Below are 20,882 nucleotides of genomic sequence, written 5' to 3' on the forward strand. Positions count from 1 at the left end.
TGATTTACTGTCAGAAGCTACATTAAAAACACACCTGCACTGTCAGGTTTTAAAAAAAATCTTATTGCATTTATAAAGGTCATTAGCTAACGGTTTAGCACCGCGTTTAAGCACCCATGAAACATAAAATCAACTCCTTCTTTCTGCACCGGGGCATTGTGGGTATTGAGGTTTGGTGTCACGTTGTGGATCCAGCATGGCAGGGAAACAGAAAAGGTGCGTGGTTAGTTTTCTTTACCTTATGGTCTATATTACGAGGTTCAACGGCTAATTAACGGTTAAGTGTTGTCTAGCTAGTTGGCGAAGTTGTGAGGTTTGTAAGTTTTTCGCCATCGCGGACTTCTGCAGTGTGTTAGCTTACTCCTGTGCTGTGTTGTGTAGCTAGTAAGAAACAGCTAGCCTAAGTCAAACCCTCGTCAGTTGTTTAGTATTTTCTCTTCGTTCTCAATTGACTGAAATTAACGACACCTTTGCAGCTGGTTTGTTAACTGACCTGACATGATGCTATGTCTCAGCCTCAGCAGCTAACTGTAGACATCACACTATACAATGTTTTCCCCACATGTTGCCCGACTTATTTCATCTGAACTGTTGTCTTTCTTGTAGGAGGACATGTGTTAAGGCTTTGAATAATAATTTGTGTCTGTTTTTTTCTCACAAAAAAATCAATAACCCAATTAGAAATTCTTAAAATTAGATCCCCTCCTTCTCCCAAATTAAAAATCAGAATCTATGAATATGTAAATATTTTATTCATTTAAAAAGTTTTCCTGCTGGATACAAGATGTCTCCACAGTGACCACAGAGAAACTTTCCACTTTATCAGATGAATGTGAAAACAGCCTTCTTGTGTCAAACTGAACATATATCATTCTGCACAGTGAAGCTCAGACATTCAACTGAAGGAACAAAAAAGAAAAACATACTTAGGGGGACCTTAAGGTTGGCACTGCCAACTGTAGACGACCCACTAGACCGAGTTTTCCTCCGCATGTTGGCCAGCTTATTTCATCTGTTGAACTGTTGTCTTTCTTGTAGGAAATTAGAGGACCTCAGTGTGGATGAGTTCCTGCTGTCAGGTTTTGACTCTGCAGGTGAAGATGAATCTGAAAAAGAGGCTCCCAAACAGAATGGACTCAAGAAAAAGAACAAGAAGAAAGATCTGACATCTGCAGCCTTCAACAAGTGAGTCCTTTGCTGTCGGATCATTTACTTTTACGTACTGTATCATCACAACATCAAACCCTCATAAGGGTAGACGGGGAACTTGAACATGTTTTGTGCATTATTTTTCCCTCTATAGAGATGAAAGGACGACAGGCAAGGCCTCTGAGCACAAGGAGCAGCTGTCCAGGTTAAAGAACAAAGATCCAGAGTTCTATAAGTTTCTTCAGGAGAACGACCAAACGCTTCTGAACTTTGACGACACAGACAGCTCTGAGGACGAGGATGAGAAGAAGTACCACAGGTTGCCATCCACACTGGAGGTAGGCCAGCTGTCGTTGACGATGAGTTCATGATGAGTTTATGATGAGTTCTCTTGTGAAAACAAAGATATTCTCTCTTTTGCATGCAGGAGGCTGACTCTGGTGATGATGATGATGATGATGAGGAGGGTCAGAAAGGTTCGAAGAAATCCAAGAAGGCAGCAGAGACTATTAAAGTCACAGACAAAATGATTGAAGAATGGAAAGCTGCTATGAAGAAGGAACCCACACCTCGGCTCTTCAGAGAGGTCACCCAGGCCTTCAAGGCTGCCGTTGCTACAACCAAGGGTGAAGGAGGAGGTCAATGTCGATACAAGGTGGCTGACAGTTCAGGTAGGACATCATGTTTGCCTCGAGGTACTGATAGTAGATGATATGTGAATGCAACTTGGCATTGTTTTGAAACATAAAGCTACAATACTGCTATTAGTATTTCTTTCAAAACCGGCAAGTGGCCATAATTATAAACTTGATTTTTAATTGTAGGAAAAGCACAGTTGTTATTAATAATTGACAGCAAAACTAGTCTGAAAACATTTTGATAACTAACTTTTTAAGTAATTCATCAAGGAGAAACGAGGAGAAGCCAAACATTCTGTTTGCAGCTCCTCAAATGTGATTATTTGAATTTAGTATCTCTGGTTTTTGACTGTCGGTCAGACAAAAAGCTATCTGAAGATGTCACCGCAGGAAAAGGGAAACTGTCAAGGACATTTTCTCTATTTTCTGACCTTGTAGAGACCAAACGGTCATCGATTTAATTGAAAAAATATTCACTATATTTATTGATAATGAACATTGCCATTGTTGCAGCCTGGCAAGTTTTCAATATCCGTTCATTACCAAAAAAGCGTTGAGGGTCTCCAGCTCCAGTTTCAACTGCATTCTTGGGTCACAGATTGAGCACATACTGAAATGAAATGAAATGTCGTCTATAGTTTTCTGTTTTTGTTTTTGAACAATACATTTATTGAATTTTGCACATATTTCAGACACACAAACAAATAGTATCAATAATAATGATTAAATTAAACACTAGAACATATAGTCATAGTTTTCACAATCATCAAAGGAAAAGAAACAACATTCACGTATTTCACATATTTAAGAAAGAAGTAAAATAAAGACACGTCAGATAAAAACAACGTAGAAACACTCAGCGACATATCATATAATTCCTCTCAGAACCTCAGACCACAGATCCAGTAAACATAAATTCTGAGTTTTTTTCCTTAATAAATTAGATATACACAACTGTAAGTGAAGAAATGGCAGAAAGTTTAGATGAACCACTGGGCTTAGAAGAAATCACTTCCTGCATCTCTCTGATGCAGAATAATAAAACTCCGACCCAGACTGTTCCCGGGTATAGTTCTATAAGAGGTTTGCTGCACAACTTGCTCCTTTTTATTTTTTTAACAATTCACTGGAACAGGGTGTTTTACCACTGACATTGAACCAAGCTTTGATTTCCCTTTATACTAAAGAAAGATAAAGACCCTAAATGATGTGGAAGCTGCAGACCCATCAGTCTACTCAACAATGATATCAAACAGTTAGCAAAGGAGCTGGCAAGCTGACTTGAGACCTGCCTCCCCAGAATAATATCAGAGGACCAAACAGGCTTTATTTTAGGTCGTCAGTTATCGTTTAGTGTCCGTAGACTTCTGAATGTAATTCTGTCTCCATCTGCCTCTCCAACTCCTGAAATGGTCATCTTGCTGGATGCAGAGAAGGTGTTTGATCGCACTGAACAGCAGTATTTGTTTACAGTTTGACAAAAATTTGGCTTCGGCCCTAAATTTATCTCATGGATCCGCCTTCAATATTCTGCTACACTAACTAGTGTTAAAACAAATTTTTTCCTCTTCCTCTTCCCTTTTCCTTTCACCCGCGGCACACGCCAAGGGTGCCCCTTACACCCCTACTCTTTGCTTTGACTATAGAGCCCCTGTCTATAGCTCTGAAATGTCCACATTGTTCTCAGGCATACATGGAGGAGGTATTGAACACAGAGCAGCGTTGTATGCTGATGACCTATTTTTATATGTTCAAGACCCAGTAAACTCTGTTGACGGAATAGTGAATCTCTTAAAGACCTTCAAAGTATTTTACCAAACCATGGTCTGTTCAGATACTTTCAATAGTGTAACTTTGCAAGAACTCCCTTTACATCCTTCCCTAAACTGCCTGAGAAAACTCTATTAGAGAATATAATTTCTCCCCCAGAATCGCAAAATAATATCTCATCAATCTGTAATCTTCTTCTCTCTTCACAATCGTCTTCTCTTTTCTGGCTAAAGGATACATGGGAAAAGGAGCTGCGGCTTAAGCTGGATGAATACTGGCGATGCAACTCCACTTGCTCATGTGCTCGTATGAGCCCTATTCAGTTTAAAGTGGTTCACAGGATTCATTATACTGGGGCCAGGCTAAGGAGATGTTTTCCTGGTACAGACGATTCCTGTATCAGGTGTTCTCTCTCCCCAGCAGACCATGCACATTTTTTTGTCGGCCAAAACTTGCGTCTTTTTTGATACCCTTATCTTTACCCCCATGCCCCTTAATTACTATCTTTGGTGTGTCTCCTGTTGGAGGCAGATTTACCAAATACCAAACTGACCTCATCGTTATTGCTATCCTCATAGCCAAACATTGTTTACACTGGAAGAGTCCTAACCCCTCTGGCACAACTTCTTAGCTAAAAGATTTAATATCTTTTCTCCACTTATAAAAAAATCAAGCACAGTCAGAGGATCTGTGAAAAGATTCTACAGAACTTGGGACCCTTTTTCTGTCGTATATTAACCATCTATCTGACATGAACACTCAGTGTGATTAAGACCTCTGTGACATGTGGGAGGGCGTCTCTTTTTCCGCCTGTTTTCTACGTTTGTTTATGGGTTGAAACAGTTACACATATCTGAAAACCTCAGACTTCCTATTTGCACTTAGCATCTCTACTGTCTTCACTGTGCTTTGAAGTCTGTTCAATAAACACTTCATTAGGAAAAAAAAGAAACACTCAGCAACACACAGAAACTTCAAAATGACAGCGTACCTTGAAGTCTAAGAAACTCGAATAAAGGTTTCCACACCTTTTCAAATTCTCCTGCCCTTCCTCTGGTTATGTATGTCAGTCTCTTCAGTACAATACAGCGTGCCATCTCCTTCACCCATACATGTATCGAAGTTTATCCATTTTTCTCCAAGATAAAGCTGTCATCCTCCTGGTCTGCAGGAGTCCAAAGTCAATTAAAGTTATCTTTTTGGACTATAAGTAAAGTTCTCTGGACATTTACCTGGTACACACAATTTAACTTGGTGAGACATCTTCACTCCAACCATATCAGATATCGTCTGAGCTACTGTTTTCCAGTATGCTTTTTATTTTGTATTAAATTTTACATTTAATACAAGTATCCGGGACGTCAGGGGACCCACGGTTCAGCTATGTAGTCCATTTTTCAAGGGTCATCTTGCAATTGCAGATACATTTTTAATACAGCGAAAATAAGGAATAACTGATAATGCATTTAATATTTAAACTTTGTTTCCTATAACATTCACCCTTTATAAAAGATTAGCATATAACACAAATGGTGCAGTAATAACAAAAAACAAATATGGTGACAAAAGCAGGAAGTGTTTGTTTCAGCTCCTTAACATTACACTGTTTCACAGATTGTTTTATAAACAGTGAATTCATCAATTCATCAAATTTACGCTGAATGATCAACACAATACGAAGAATTAAACTTCTAATAAATGTGCATAAAAATCTCTCTCTCTCTCTCTGTTGTGTCTGCAGTGTTCAACGCCTTGGTCCTGTTCTGCATCAGAGACATTTATGTGGCCCTGCAGAGGATGCTCAACCTGAAGCCTGATAAAGACCAGAAAAAGTATGAAGTGGAAATCATATCTGCTGATCTCATCTCTTGTTGACACTTCACTTCTCACTTTGTTTCCTCTGCTTTGTTTTCAGGCTTGCGCTCCCATCGTCTAGTCCAAAATGGCAGAAGAATCAAATAGACATCAAGATGTATCTCAGTGGAGTAGTTCAGGTTTGTTTTGTTGTTCTGCTCACTATAATTTCTCTCTGATGTATTTCTGTGAAGTAGATATGATGCCATACAGTAGGATAAAGTATACAGAGATTTTTTTTTTTTTGTTAAAAATCAATTGTTACGTATAAGAGATAACTGTATATCTGCTATGACATTGTCTTCCTCTCCTCCCTCTGGGGCCTGAAAAAATTCTTCTTCTTCTTCTCTCCACCTGTAGCTGTTATCCTGTCTAACAGAATCTACAGTCATCAGCGCCGTCCTGCGGCACGCCAACCAGCTCACACCTTATTACCTTTGTCTGCCCAAACAATGTCGGCACCTGGTTAAAGTAAGTCACCAAGAGAACGACATGAAATGTAATATTTAATTAACCTTTGGGATATAGAGTTTAAATGTGTCTTTATTTCTTCTGTTAATCCCTCTCACATCTTTGTTTCTAGCAACTGATGAAACAGTGGAGCACAGGGGAGGAGACCAGTCGGGTTCTCGCCTTCCTGGCCCTCAACAAAATCTGCAGACACAAGCAGGAAACGTATCTTAATCCAATTCTCAAGGTGAGCTACACCACGTCGCACATGAAGGATGTAAAATGGACTAAAACAGGGAATTTTCTTAGAGTACATGCATAACATACCAAATCAAAACATATTATCATGAATAAAGAGAGATAAACTTCTATTTTATGATTCTTTTTCATTTAAAGCATTCATCAGAAATGCTTAAAACCACATGAAGTGTATAAAGCAGGTGTCAGGTTGTGTTAACTGTTGTATTCTGATGTTTTTCTTTCTTTCTACAGCAAATGTACATCTCCTATGTACAAAACTGCAAGTTCACGTCTCCCAACGTGCTGCCCATGATCAACTTCATGCAACGTACCCTAACGGAGATGTACGCCCTGGACTCACAGGCCACTTACCAGCACGCCTTCATCTACATCCGACAGCTGGCCATCCACCTCAGGAACGCCATGACCATGAAGAACAAGGTCAGTTTTTGATTGAAATACACAAATATTGAAATGCTTAAAATAAGGACTCATTTTCAGAGCTACTCTACAAATTGGGCATCAAACTCTCTTCTAGAGTGATTTAAGCATTATTTTCATTAAGTTTATGAAATACAAGTGCACAGGCAGAGGGACTGGAATATATGATTGGAGTGATTGAAAATACATTAATTTGTTGGTGAATTGCCAAACAAAATGTGTTTTTTAAATCAAAATTAATTTAACTTTTGTCCACTAAAACTGAAAAAACACAAACCTTTGTCTATTTGGTATGTTAATGTAGAGCACATCAGCCTGATGCTTGTTTGACTGTTTTTCTGTATAGTTATTCTTCTTAAACAGAGCATGTTGTCTAGATGAGCACATAATTGAGTTCTGATGGAGGTTCACAGCATTTCTAAGCATCTCAATAATATGACACTGACTGTGCTTGTGTGTGTGTTCTGTAGGAAACGTACCAGTCAGTGTATAACTGGCAGTATATCCACTGTCTGTACCTCTGGTGTCGGGTCCTCAGCACCCTGCATCCCAGTGATGTACTCCAGCCTCTCATCTACCCGCTCTGCCAAGTCATTATTGGTACCATCAAGTGAGTATTTTCATTATGTAACATTTCTTTTTAACTTTCATTAACATGTTAGACAATGTGCAAAAAGTCCATATTCTCAGAGGTAATTGTGGTACTACTGTAAGTGAATAATTTATTAAGAGGTCTGTATTAATTGTAATTAATGTGAATAATTTCAGAGCTATTTTTATATAGATGTTTGCATGTGCTGCACCTATCAATCATTTTCTCAGTGAATTGTTTGCTCTATAAAATGTAAAAAAAAAAATATTGAAAAATGTGCATCACTATCACCTAGAGCCCAACGTGATCAACAGTCAAAAACCTAAAAATATTTGGTTTATTTTAATGTAAGACGAGGAAAAGCAGCTCACAAGCTGGAACAACAAAACGTCTGCGTTTTTGCTTAAAAAATGAGTTTGATTAATCAATCATCAGAATAGATGCAGAAATCTATTTCTTGAAAAGGGCATCCCATAAACCAAATAACTCGTCAAACTGGCCTTCCTGGATCGTGTTTCATCGCCACACAGCTACCTGAAGCAACCCGCCCCCATCTACACAGACCCACTTAGTATCAACAGTAGCTTTACATGTCAACATAAGTTCACTGCGAAAAAAACTGAACAGAGCAGAAGAGAAAACGAGTCTCCTGCTGCGACTGTAGCGTTTGAGTGACAGAACGACTGCTGGCAGAAAGTGATAAATAAGGCATTATTATGTACAGAGGACTGCAGTGGTGCTGAAAATTGGTGAGTGGGAGTAAATAATGCTAAAATCTGACAGATATATCAATACTGAGGGATATGTTGAATTTCATGAAATGCAAAAAATGCATTATATGTTGTACATAAAGGAGTTTTTACTTTAGGTAATTTAAAAACAGTATAATCATGAAGTTATTATTTATTAGGAATATTTTTTGTTCAGCTGTGTAACATGCTGCCTCTAGTACACATCTTTGTCACTATTTATTTGTTGTGTTTGTGTGCACGCAGCAGTATACTTTTACAAATGAATATTGTAATTAGCTCTGTATGTTGTATGTAGTTACCATGTATGTAGTTGTATGTAGATTTTTTTTGCCTTCACAAATAGTAGCGTTATTCCCAAAATCCAGTATCAGTTATTTTTGACAGTATCCTGAAATTGTGGCAAATAAACTTGAGGCTTTATATGCGGTTTAACATTTTATCACTTTTGTGTGTGAACCGACCTCGACATTGTACATTTTACCAACAGCAGGTGGAGACATTGACCACTGTTTTCTCTCTCTGAACAGACTGGTGCCCACATCAAGGTTTTACCCTCTGAGGATACACTGTTGCAGAGCCCTCACCCTGCTGTCTAGCAGCACCAACACTTTTGTACCTGTCCTTCCTTTCCTCTTGGAGGTAAGATTTCATGCCATGTCCACCGGTCACCTTGTATAAATGTGGATCTGATTGGATCACTGCAGCACGTGCAGACAGTAAAGTTTCCAGAGGTCTGATCTGAAGCTGAACTGAAAGATGGTTTTCAATTATGTAGAATAAACAACAGTCAGTTGGTTGTCTTTGTCACCAACGGAAACAATGTAAAGGTAGATGTGATGAAATGTTCCGTCGGTGGTTTACTGTGGAAAAACATCAGTGGCGTATGAAATGCATTTTGGTCTCAACGGCCACAACTGAAGGGGGCTCAGGAGGAAACACATCGAAGGGTAGCACTGTGTGTGTGTGTGTGTGTGAGAGAGAGAGAGACACCTATGTTATCAGACCAATCACGGGGCACCAACTGACAACATTTTCTCTGGGTCAGGTGTTAAGCATGTGATTTTGTGGTGGGTGTGTGTGTGTGTGTGTGTGTGTGTGTGTGTGTGTGTGTGTGTCTGTGTGTGTCTGTGTGTGTGTGTATGTGTGTCTGTGTGCAAGTGTGTGCAAGTGTTTATGCATGTGCTGTGGGGCGGTGTTGTTTTGGTTTGCAGGAGGAGAGCAGTGTTCTGGCGACAGCGACTAGCTTGGCCCGCTGGGAGTGGTCAGTGCATATAAGTGTGTGTTTGTGTATGTTTCTGTGTGTGCGTGCGTGCGTGTGTGTGTGTGCGTGCGTGCAGCAGTTTGACCAAAGCGATAAAGTCACGGTTGTGGTTTACACTCTGGTCCTAACACACTGTTCAGACCACATCCTCTATGGCCCGCTCCCCACCTCTTTTTCCCTGCATACACACTCAGAGCCCCCTCCCCCTTCCCCTAACCCCCAACAGCAAGTCGTGTTTATTTGTGACGCACGATATTTCCTGTGTTTTTTCTCCTTTACTGTTCCCCTTGTTAAAGGCAGGCTGAGGTACGCTGCTACTGTTTTAATTAGAGCAACAGAGGCAGCCCCTTCCTCCTGTGTGTCTGTGCCTGTGTGTGTTCTCGCATCTCCGAGGGGGGTGTATGATTTGGAGCTTCCTGCTTCAGTAGCTGTGTGTGTGTGTGTGTGTGTCTGTGTCTGTGTGTGTGCGTGTGTGCATGTGCATGCATCAGGGTTGGCCCATGCCGTCCCACTTCCCCCTGGCTCCCCCGCAGACCGCCACCACATCCTATGTTTGTACAGACAGCACCGGCCAGCAGCGCTGCTCTGCCTCGCACACTGAGCACATTAACGACCACACAGGCGCACACATGCACACACATACACACTAACGCACCGAAATGCACGTAGATACAGGGAGTCAGAAATAGCTTGATACACAAATACAAGACAGAAATTCACTTGCGCACTGTGGGCAGATGTGAAAGCTAAAGCTTGTAGACAAATAGCCCACACGTTGGCTAGAATGTACTTTCACAGACTAAGATAGAAATGTGTCACCACAGTAACACAGCAGCATGTAAAATCAACTGGAGAATGATGATTGTCAAAACTGAAGGTCCAAATATCCACATGTTGCAGATTGCAGATGAAACACATTGCAGGTGTTGTTTTCTCGGCTTCATGACGTTTAACTTACGGAAGAGTGATGTCTCTGGAGAATGAGGACCATTCCAACCAGACTCATAGAAAAATACACATAGAGCAGGATTAAGTGTCGTTCCCAGACCAGGACCAGGTTAAAAAATAGAATAGTAAAATAAAATGAATAAAAAGTATGCAAAAAACTTCAGACACACACGGAGGAGCAATATCTAAGTTAAAATAAAAACTTTATTATCTTCATTTTATGTGGCTTATTCATTAGAATAAAAAAAAAGACTGGTAATGAACTTTGTAGGTCATCAGCATGACCTTTTTTTTTTTTTTTATATATTCCTTCAATATGAGGTGTGTCTTGATTGGATAATTGTGGCAACAGGTGAATGATGAGGAGCGACATCCAAAAGTATTTCCTTTTTTATATATATAAAAAAAAATACAAACCAAAGGAACTACAGATAATAAGAATAATGGAGAACTAGAAACACATGTGGGCAACAATCACATGTTGCCCACATGTTGAGCTCTGGGTTCATGTACTGTGAAAGATCTGGTCTCTGAAGATGTTATGCATTGTGCTGTTGTACCAGTAAAATTCATGAAATAACTTCTGAGTAGCTAGACCGGAGTTCAAGTTCAGTTTACGCTTTTCCTTTGCAGATCTTCCAACAAGTGGACTTCAACAAGAAACCAGGTCGAATGAGCAAGAAACCCATCAACTTTGCCGTTATCCTGAAGCTTAACAAGGTCAACCTGATGGAGAAAGCCTACAAGGTAAGAATTACTGAACGGCAGATTCTTTTCTCTACAGTTTGGGATCGTGTGTGCTTCTGATCTTTTGTTGCATTGAGAAGGAGCAGCAGCTGATCAGATGAGCAGTTCAGGTCTTGGTTAATGTTATTTTCACGTTACTGCCTGACACCGCGTGTGTTAGTGTGCATAAGGGGATTGAGGGCAGCGCTAAAAGCCCCTTGTCAGGGCTCTAAAACTGGCCCTGAGTTTCCACGCTCAGTGCTGTAGCCAAGAGGATTTCAGCACGGCCCTCTGGGATTATCCCCCGCACTCCGCTCGATAGGGCTGTTTTCACTGCTGTCACCTGGGCAACTGCCACGAACCCCTGCCTCGTACACTCACAGCAAACCGTACTAAAGGTGCACTGATCCGTCTCATTCTGAACATTTATTAGTCCTTATGGGCTGGAAAAGTTTTCATTTATATTCATAAAGAGAGAGTCTGTTTTTTTTATGTCTGTTTCCTTTTCTTGTAGTCAGTTAGGCTCCAAATTCAATGTTTATTATTCCGTAAGCAGCACTTAAAGTTTCTCATTTTAAATTAGAATTGTAAAAATCCCAGTTTCCCAGTCGTAATTACAACTCGGAGGTTGACGTGAACGCTATTTACAAATTTGAAACTCATAATTGAACACGGCATTAGCCTAGCATCAACCAATACCTGGCTAGTGATGTATTTATCCCACCAACGTCATTTTCAGTTAACATAGACACTGCAGCGGTTGCTGGTGCACATAACTTATTAACTAATAACTGATTAAACCTCCAGTGAAGCTCACATTTCTTCTCTAAGCAGGGAAACTGCGGTCAATAAGCACAACACTAGCTCTGTCTGACTCGCCAAACCAAAGAAATGTGCGCCTGCAACATGTCAGGCTGAGCCAAACTGTCAATCATGATTCTTTTTGTAACAACCCAGCTGCTAACTCAAAGATCAGTCTTGATGCGTGTTGTTCTCAGTTGTATCTTCGCACTGAATTTAGTTGCATAGGAAAAAGGAAGATAATAAAGTGAAGTGTTACACATCTGTATGAAGTGTGAATGTTGCTTGTGAATCATGCTGTGCTGATGCGTTTTAGGACGGGTTGATCGACCAGCTGTATGACCTGATACTGGAATATTTCCACACTCAGGCCAACTCCATCGGCTTCCCGGAGCTCGCCCTGCCTACTGTCATTCAGGTAACGCAAACCTCTGTTTTACCTCACGTCTCTGCTTGTAGGAAAGACATTCAGTCAATAAATGTTGATTCTTTGTTTTTCTTTTGAGGTTATTTGTCAGCAGCCTATAAGGATTTATTTTACATTAACATCTTAAACAACTGGCTTGATATTGTCATTATCATTTAAAAAACTAAATGATTTACTGCTTTAAAAAAAAGGGTGGAAATTTTTATTGATCCCTCTTCTGGTTTATGTGGTCGGGGTTTATTTTATAGCAGAGGATAATGTAAAGTTTACCACAAACATGTCTGGATTTTGTGGTTTAAGGAGTCAGATGATATATATTTTATGATGAAGATATTGGATGAAACTCAACTTTTGCTCAGATGTTCCCACTACAATAAGTCTCTCTGCACAGCCAGAACTGCAGAGGCTACTGAATTCTTCCAACCCTGGTTTCTAACCACTAAGCAGCATTTTATCGGCTAAAAATGATGTTAATAATGTTTTTGTCACTGTATTGATAAATTGCCCTGTAATTGAGCCCCATATAGCTTTAGATGTATTTGTAATTATTGTTGTAGTGGCACCAAAGAAGTTGTCGATTTAAATGTGGAGTTTAAAGGTTTATTCTTAACTTTGGAAACAGCAGCTTGACAAAAAAAATCTCAACATAAGGTCAGACTTGTTCTGAAGCTTTCAATCATGACCTTCCTCAGCAGATGGAGTTTGCTCAGTTGTCAGCAGATGGTTTAGTTATTATCACATCCAAGTACTCAATTTCAGTCTTCAGTGTTTGGCACCTGCTGTGATTGTCCTCCTTGATCTTTCTCCGGCCATCCACTGACTCCTGGTTGATGACCTTTGACCCCTTTTCCAGTGGCCAGTTTTGGTCATGTGTTCATGTCTACAAAACTTAATAGGACACATTTAAGTGTTATAGTAAGACAGATTTATTAGATCGATTCAGTCTAAACCTATAAAGAAGCAATGACACTAAGCATGATTCAGATCTGCCTGAACGATGACTCAGGATCTGGTTCAGGTCTTGCCAGGCTGAATCTGCTCGCCTCAAGGGAACCGACCACCAACACTCCTTGGCTCTGCCTGAACGCACTGTATGGGTGGACTGGATGATTCTTCACGCTGCTTCCATCTTTCTCATACTCCCCCTCCATGTCCCCGCAGCTGAAAGCGTTCCTGAAGGAATGCAAAGTGGCCAATTACTGTAAGCCGGTACGCCAGCTGCTGGAGAAGGTACAGGAGAACAGCAGCCACATCACAGGACGGAGACAGAAAGCCGCCTTCGGAGTGGCCGATGCCACCGCTGTGGTGAGTGTGTGTGTGTGTATATGTGTTTGTGTGTGTGTGTGTGTGTATGTATGAGAAAGACTTAGAGCAGGGGAAAGACTGTCTTGTCCTGATTTTACAGACTGCTTCTCCAGAGTCCTCACTTCACCTTTTTCATCTGTTTTTTATTATTATTTTTTTATTTCTTGTCAGTTTGGTTCATGTGTTTCCTAATATTATAATGTTATGAAAGTATTTTATTATAATATGACTTAATTATAATATTACTTATGGATCTAAAAATGGCTTTGTAAATGGTAAATGCAGTCAAGCAGCCATTTGAACGCACAATTATACAGGTGAGATCAAGAAACTTTAAAGAATATAGTGATACTGACTGTTACTAATTACTTTTTTGATCATTTATTTAAACAAAAAGTTGTTAAACAGACACGTTACAGTGATTTATCGATGGACAGAAGAAAGAAATCAGCTTTTTTATTGAATGTCGCCGGGTCAAACTTTTTTAACTGACTCATTAATCCTGCATTGATTCATCTGATTTTTATATTGTCAGCTGATGATTTTCAGTGAATCATGAGACAGTATAATTATAACATCAGTTAAAGATAAATTACAGCCCTGATAAGTTATAATTACTGGTTCATGCAACAATGTTTTATGATTTATTGTTGTGTACCTTTCGTATCAGCTTTATTGAGTTTCCTACTCACTGACAACAGTTTTACTACACTAAGTTATTACATAATCATTTGCTACACTGTGCCTTATTAAACATCTTATATCCTACTGACTTCATGCATTTGAAGGGCTGTACAATGCTGTGTTTTAACACTTGTTAACCCAGAAGCTTTCTATCTAAAGAGGCTGCATGCCGTTTCATAGAGCATCGATATAATGCTCACAGAACACACATCACAAGACAAACTATGTTGAAATATTACAGCAGAGTTCTGCTAGACGTGCTGTTAGTCAGGTCTGTACCACTCATCAGCTCACTGTGTTTTCCTTTTATTATTGCAGATTAGACTAAATTAGCTTTTGAGTAACACTTAAGATTTACTCTCAAAAGATGAGATCTGATCATTTATAGTGAACTTAACAGATAGCACCAGTCAAAAGTTCTGACACTCACAAGAGAATGGGAAGGTGTGTCCAAACTTTTAACTGGAACTGTACATATATTCAGCAGTGACAGAAAAACACAATTAACAAAACTGAGATTGGAAATGATGAGGCTGTCCATTAATCCTTCTAGTTAATACATAAATCAAACCTAATGAGGAGTTGTCTGCTGTCACTTCGCCAGCTTTTGGCTAGATGGTGCCAGCTGCTAACCTGACGCACCAGATGGTTTGTTACACAGAACCATCTGAGAAGTCGTCCTAGAAACTGTTTGGAAAAGGGCGGGCACTTTCAAAAAATACTTGGCATGTGATTGGTGGAACCATCTGTCTATCACGGGCTATCACTTCTCGCTGTCGTCGCACCTAAACAACACCCGTAGCTGCCAGTAGTTCTAGGACGCCGATTGGTCCGAACCACTGGTGGTTTGGCCACAAGCACATAACTTGAAGCCTGGTGAGATGGATTCTTGCATGATCTCACGAATCCAGCAGCCTCGCAAGGTAAGCCAGCTGCTGCGGTGGGTGTGTTCCATGTCAGCAGTCAACCAGCTCAATCCACTTAACTTGGAAATCTCTTATGAATAATAAACTCAACGCTGAGGTCTGAGCGTTGTGGTCCAGTTGCAGGGCAAAGATAACTTTTCACTGGATGGCAAACAGACTATAAACTTTTCTCTCGGGCTCTGGTCCAGTTGAGGTAGAGGCTGCAGGCCGTCGGACAGTCCTGACGGTGGAGCCCTACAGGCAGCAGCTGATAATGGAGGACACTTCCCTGTGTGAACCCTGAGACTGGTTAAGAATGACCCAGTGGTTATTGGAAGCTCTTGTAGGCTTTTGAACCAGAGGCGCCTCTGCCTTAATGAGCAGCCATTAGTGTGTGTGTGTGTGTGTGAGTGAACCTCAGAGCTCATTTTCTGTGGTGACTTGCTCTCTCTGTATGCTACCTGTCCCCACACGCACGCGCACACACACACTTTCATGTGGCTTTTCTGCCACTGAGAGTCTTGACATGTACCGCTGATTAATATTTAAGAGCATTTAAGGATGAAATTAGAGACGGTGGTCTTTGTGTAATTTAGCTGATGAGAAAATGTGTGCGCATACACACATGGAAGTGTGTGTGTGTGTGTTAACAGACAGACAGCACGGCACCACAGCAGCGCCAGCCCCTGTCGCCATGGCTCTCTGCTCAGCGGAGGCTGTCGCCATGGCATCCACTCCCTGGCATCGTGGCAGCGGTAGAGGTGTCACCGCAGGCAAAGGAAAGGGGACAGCCCTGCTGCTGCTGCTGTGGAAAAGGCCACGGCCCCCCTCCGGCCACCAGCCCCCTGCTGACATGTCACCCAAACTGAGAGCTAGCCTAATTAATGATGCTCAGCCTCGATCCAGGTTGCACTCGAGTGTTGCCTGAATGTGGAAATGTTTTATTTGTTTGCTTGAGTCTAGGCTGAATTCAGGAGTAGCTTTTCAATTTTCATCTGTGCCTCTTTTTTTTTTTTTTCTTTTTTTTTTGCGTGTGCAATGTCACCCATCTTAATAGCCACACAGCAAATTGTGGTAAACGTGTTACGCTAACGGGTGCAGGAGGTCGTCGTCTGTTCGCTCTATTGGATTTGCTGGTCAGATAATGTGATTGGGCCTAATCAATATCATCCACCAAGACCTTTAGGGGAAGGCTGGAGAAGATCCGCTGGTCTCCCCTTTCAGGCATCTTCAATCTGTCTGTTTTCAGCATCTTCTGACTCTCATCTCATTCTCCTGGTCAATTAATGTGATGATGCTGTGAAAGGCTTCTATCAACAGAGTCTGAAAATAACTTCCACCTGTATTCACATTTAACAAGAGGCTGCACACTTAGACTCACTTACGATATACTTACATGCCCACCCACACCCGTATGTATCTGTATTTGATTACTGTGTCTTCTATCAGGCGGCTTGGGAGAAGCAGGTCCAGGAGGAGGGGACTCCTCTCAGCAGGTACTACAGCCAGTGGAAGAAGCTGAGGGAGAAGGAGATCCAGCTGGAGATCTCTGGCAAAGAAAGGGTAACTGTCCAACCAACAAACCACCAACATTTACCTCACCCCACTCAGTCATCATGATTCATTTCTTTTCTTTTTTCTTAATGAACGTCAGCGTTACCCACAAGAGTCAGGCTCATACATAAATCATAAAACAGTCATGTTATATGGTGGGAAATTTTACTGGCAGAACATTTTTTTTTATGATCATCACCATTAACACAATGAAAGCATGGCTTGTGTATTGACCCTGCTTTGTGTTTTGTGAAGATGGAGGATCTGGACCTCCCAGAGATCAAACGCAAAAAGATTCAGGAGAAGAAGACAGAGGACAAGAAGGAGTTCAAGGATCTGTTTGAGTCTGACAGTGAATCTGAAGATGATGATGCAGGATTTAAAATCAAAGGTAAGATGAATCTCACACTGAAATTTGCCCACAAAGGAAGCAGCTGTTTCACTTGTGGAGCAGTAGGCTGTGATGTTCTGCCCGTCATGGCCTCTAGGGGGCTGTGTTTTGTTACAGCCTGGGTTTCTACTGCGGAAAAGCAAAGTTTAAGAGGTGATGACAGCTCAGTCTGATTTACTGTTATCTCTGAGATAGCGAGTGTTTCGGGGAGGAAAAAAAGATTTGGCTATGTGAAGCAGATGACCTGAGGAACAGTTTGCCACGAGGCTCAGAGTGATTAAAACATCCCACGGAGACGCTCTCTGTGGAACTGAAAATGAAATCCCAAATCAAACTCAGGAGAAAATCTCTTTGCTTATCAGTTCTCTCTGCGCAGAGAGGAACCATCAGCTTCCTGCGTGTCTCGTCCTGTCAGGGTCATCCACAGGTCACAGGCAGCTGCAACCTCGCTTTTACGGCTTTACACTCGGACACGCTCCAAGCAGAAAAAAGCCCTCCGCAAGGTCACAGAGGAAAGGAGTAGGCGGCAGGGGGATTTTTTTCCCTTTAATGCATCTGGACTTCATTGTAGGGAGAGTCCCCACAAACGGATGGGCAGCTGCCGGCAAGCGGCGGGCCTCCGCCTCTCACTTTCTGCCCCCCCCCCCCCCCCCCCCCCCCCCCCCCCCCCCCAACATACCCTCCCCCCCCTTTCGTTCATCTTTCCTCCACCCCTCCCACCCCGCACACACACGAACTGAAACCCCCCGACAGGAAGTACAGGCTTGGATCCCAGCGGGGGTTCCTAATTCAAACCAGCCCAGTGGAACAGCCAGAGGTGGCCGCTCCCACTCCTCTCTACCTCTGTCTCTCTTTCATTCTCGCTCTCTCGCTCGCTCTTTCTGGCTCTGTGGGCTTCAACCAGCTGCCCCCGCATGTCCTCACAACACGTGCACACACACACACATACACACACAGCGATGATAGCACACAAATGCACACCCACCACCATGTCGTCCAGTCTTGGAGAGCCAAAAGCTTTTGGGCAGCTCACCAAAGCTCTTTGTGGTCTCACACACTCCCGGAAAGAGGGGGAGTGTGAGAGGTGGGGGCCGATGATTTAGATTGATGTGTGTGTGTGTCTCTGTGTCTGTGTGTGAGGTGATGTCAGTGTGTGAGGGTAATAAGTCTTCCAGGTCATTTGGGGGCAACCTCTAAGGTACTACTGGAGTCTGCAAGCACTGTCTGAGCAATGGAGAGAGTGAGAGTGTGTTTCTTGACTTAAATTTGGATATAAAAGGAAATACCTGATTTTTTTTTTTTTTTTTTTTTTTTTAATAGACGTTTCTGTGTGTGTGTGTGCGTGCAGACAAGAGAGGAAGTTGCTCTGTTTTGCTTCTCTCTCCTGCACGCCCCAAGCCTCTCATCACACCTCAACTTCAAAGCCTGTGGACCCCAGTTGTCCCTTTGGCTAGACAACACAAACACACACACACACACACAGCACTCTGAGTATAGCACAAAAAAATTTCAGACAAACTCCCAACTTCTCTCCGGTGAGCATCTGCGCACGCACACACACACACAGAAACGCACGCACTCTCCCATCATCTTCGTAGCTGTGGAACCTGCCTGTTTATCTCCATTTGCTATATTTAGGCCGTGAGCATAAGATGTCTGAAATTGCCAGTAGTAAACTGTCATGGGTGTTTGTGCAGCAGCAGCGGCGTCTGTAATCGACTCTCAGTTCCATCTCAGGAGGAAATAGACACTTCCAGCTGCCTCTGATGCCTGGCCCACATATAGGTGTCTCCAAAGTCCTCAGACAGCAGCGACGCACCAACACAAAACTTGGGAATGTCTGAATAAAGTAACACCAGACAAAATTCAATGCATGTTTTTCCACTGTCTCCCCACAGGTAAAAGGGGCAGCCATGGGTCTGATGATGATGATGATGACGATCTTGAAGACCTGTCTGACATGAGTGATAACGGAGACTCAGGTTGGTATAATATCAGTGTCCAAAAAGAAGTGTACTTCTAGCGCTCACAAATAAGTAGTTTTCAAACATCGTTAAACTTGTGATTTGCTGTTTATCTGTTCATTTAGTCTATATAGACGAAACTAAATACAGCTGCAACTATTATTTTCAGTATTGATTAATCTATTGAATATTTATTCGATTAATCAATTAGTTATTGTCTATAGATTATCAGAAAATAGTGAAAAATGCCCTTTATAATTTCCCACAGCCACAGTTTTGTCCGACCAACAGTCTAAAACCAAAGATATTCAGTTTACCATCACAGAAGACAAAGAAATAAAACCGTCACGTTCGAGAAGCTGAAACCAGCAAATGTTTGGTATTTTTGCTGTAGAAAATGACTAAAATGATTATTTGATTATCAAAATAGTCGTCAATTACTATTCTGTGGATTGACTGATTGTTGCAGCTCTATAATATTTCAAGTGCATATTCAAATAGTCATTATTACAGAGGCCAACAGGTGCTAAGGGTAAAATTTTTTTTTTTTTTTTTTGTTGAAATTAGTCATGCATCAAATTAATAACTTGCACACAAATTTGAAATTCATACCCTCCAATTACTCAATTCACTCTCTTGAATTAATACTTAGTTACATTTGAGATCATTTACATGTATTTTACAAGATGACAGGTGGTTTCTGTTTTAATTTCTGCAAAAGTTGTATTTAACAGCAAAAACATGAAATATATCCACGTCGTAGTCCAAAATCTGGATAAAATTGGCTTGTTGGACTTAGATTGACCTGTCAACTTTCACCGTTTTATGTTGCATAATGTCCAATAATGTGATAAATGTGATAACGATATTCATTCAAGAACATAAATTCAGTAATTGGCACCTGCTGCTTACAAAACAGACTAACAAAAACAACCTGTAACTTGTCTTGGTACTGCTCTGCGAAATGAGTTAGTGCATTTCTACACTCAAATTACTAGCTGCTCAATGTGAAGTGTTTCCTGTCTGTTTTCTTTTTTAGATGATGATGATGAGGAGGAGGAGGAAGGGGATGAAAAGGCTTCCAAGGCTCCTCAGCCGCTCTCCTCCTCTGCTCTGATAAAGCTGGCAGAGGGAGACGAGGATTTGGTGGAGGACCTGGAGCTGTCTGACGATGACTGAGGTTCATGGACGCACACACTCGAGCTCACTCGAGACTTGTTATGCTCGCCGTCTTACAAGCCGTCTGTACTCACAATAATATTGGACTTTTTTCTTTGCTTTTGAATTTTGTATTGCTTCACCTGTACAGTACAAACATGTTCCGATGTAATTTTATTAAGCATTGAAATTGTTAAAAAAAAAAAAAAAAAATCAAGAATCCAGATTGTCCTTGTTGAATTTCTTTCTTTTTTTTTTTTTTTAAATGCTAATTAATTGAAGCGTGTGCATGCATGTTGATGCTTCAGTGCTCCGTACATGTGCACACCTGTAGGCACCCTCAGGCTTTGTGAGGACGCGCTATTTGGAGAGGGCTATGAGCCTCGCTGAGCCGGGCCGAGCCAGGCCGAGCCAGGCTGGGCTGGCCAAGAGGAGGGGTACAGAGAGGCGGGTGTTGAGCCCCGAGGCAGCAGTGCTGTGCCAGGCTGGCAGGGTGGCGTCTGATGCTGTGCCAGGACTCTCTGCCCAGGTGGTAGAGCTGCAACACAGGCTGGTCTGTTTCTCTGCCAACTCCTCACCCACCCACCCCCCACCCAGACCACTGTCTTTTCTGTCTGTGTATTCACATGCTCAGACACGGCTTTCATACACCAACTTATCCCCACTTTACTGCACCTTTCTCCAGCATTCACCACTAAACTAAAGGTGAAACTGGCATTGTTAAAATGTATTCACTGGTGTACAAAACAGGGCAGAAGAGATGTTTGACATGGACTTAAATGCCACAAATGAAGATTTGAGAAACACTTTTGTGTCATCACATTTCCTCTGAAGTCGTTTTCAGTGAATACAGAACCCTCTGGTGAAGACGC

General features: G+C 41.6%; 1 protein-coding gene across 1 annotated transcript; it reads left to right on the plus strand.

Moving 5' to 3' along the window:
* The first annotated feature begins 102 nt into the window (after positions 1–102).
* Positions 103–20,213, plus strand: noc2l (NOC2-like nucleolar associated transcriptional repressor). The gene is made up of 18 exons (XM_042409228.1): positions 103–216; positions 1,039–1,185; positions 1,304–1,487; positions 1,577–1,820; positions 5,299–5,389; positions 5,473–5,551; positions 5,772–5,882; positions 5,995–6,108; positions 6,354–6,542; positions 7,013–7,152; positions 8,414–8,525; positions 10,729–10,842; positions 11,939–12,040; positions 13,211–13,354; positions 16,393–16,506; positions 16,753–16,888; positions 18,787–18,870; positions 19,892–20,213. The coding sequence occupies exons 1-18, from the start codon at positions 197–199 to the stop codon at positions 20,029–20,031; spliced, it is 2,265 nt and encodes a 754-aa protein (XP_042265162.1). The 5' UTR covers positions 103–196; the 3' UTR covers positions 20,032–20,213.
* The last annotated feature ends 669 nt before the right edge of the window (positions 20,214–20,882 follow it).

Source organism: Thunnus maccoyii, chromosome 4 (genome assembly GCF_910596095.1).
Source record: "Thunnus maccoyii chromosome 4, fThuMac1.1, whole genome shotgun sequence".
NCBI lineage: Eukaryota > Metazoa > Chordata > Actinopteri > Scombriformes > Scombridae > Thunnus > Thunnus maccoyii.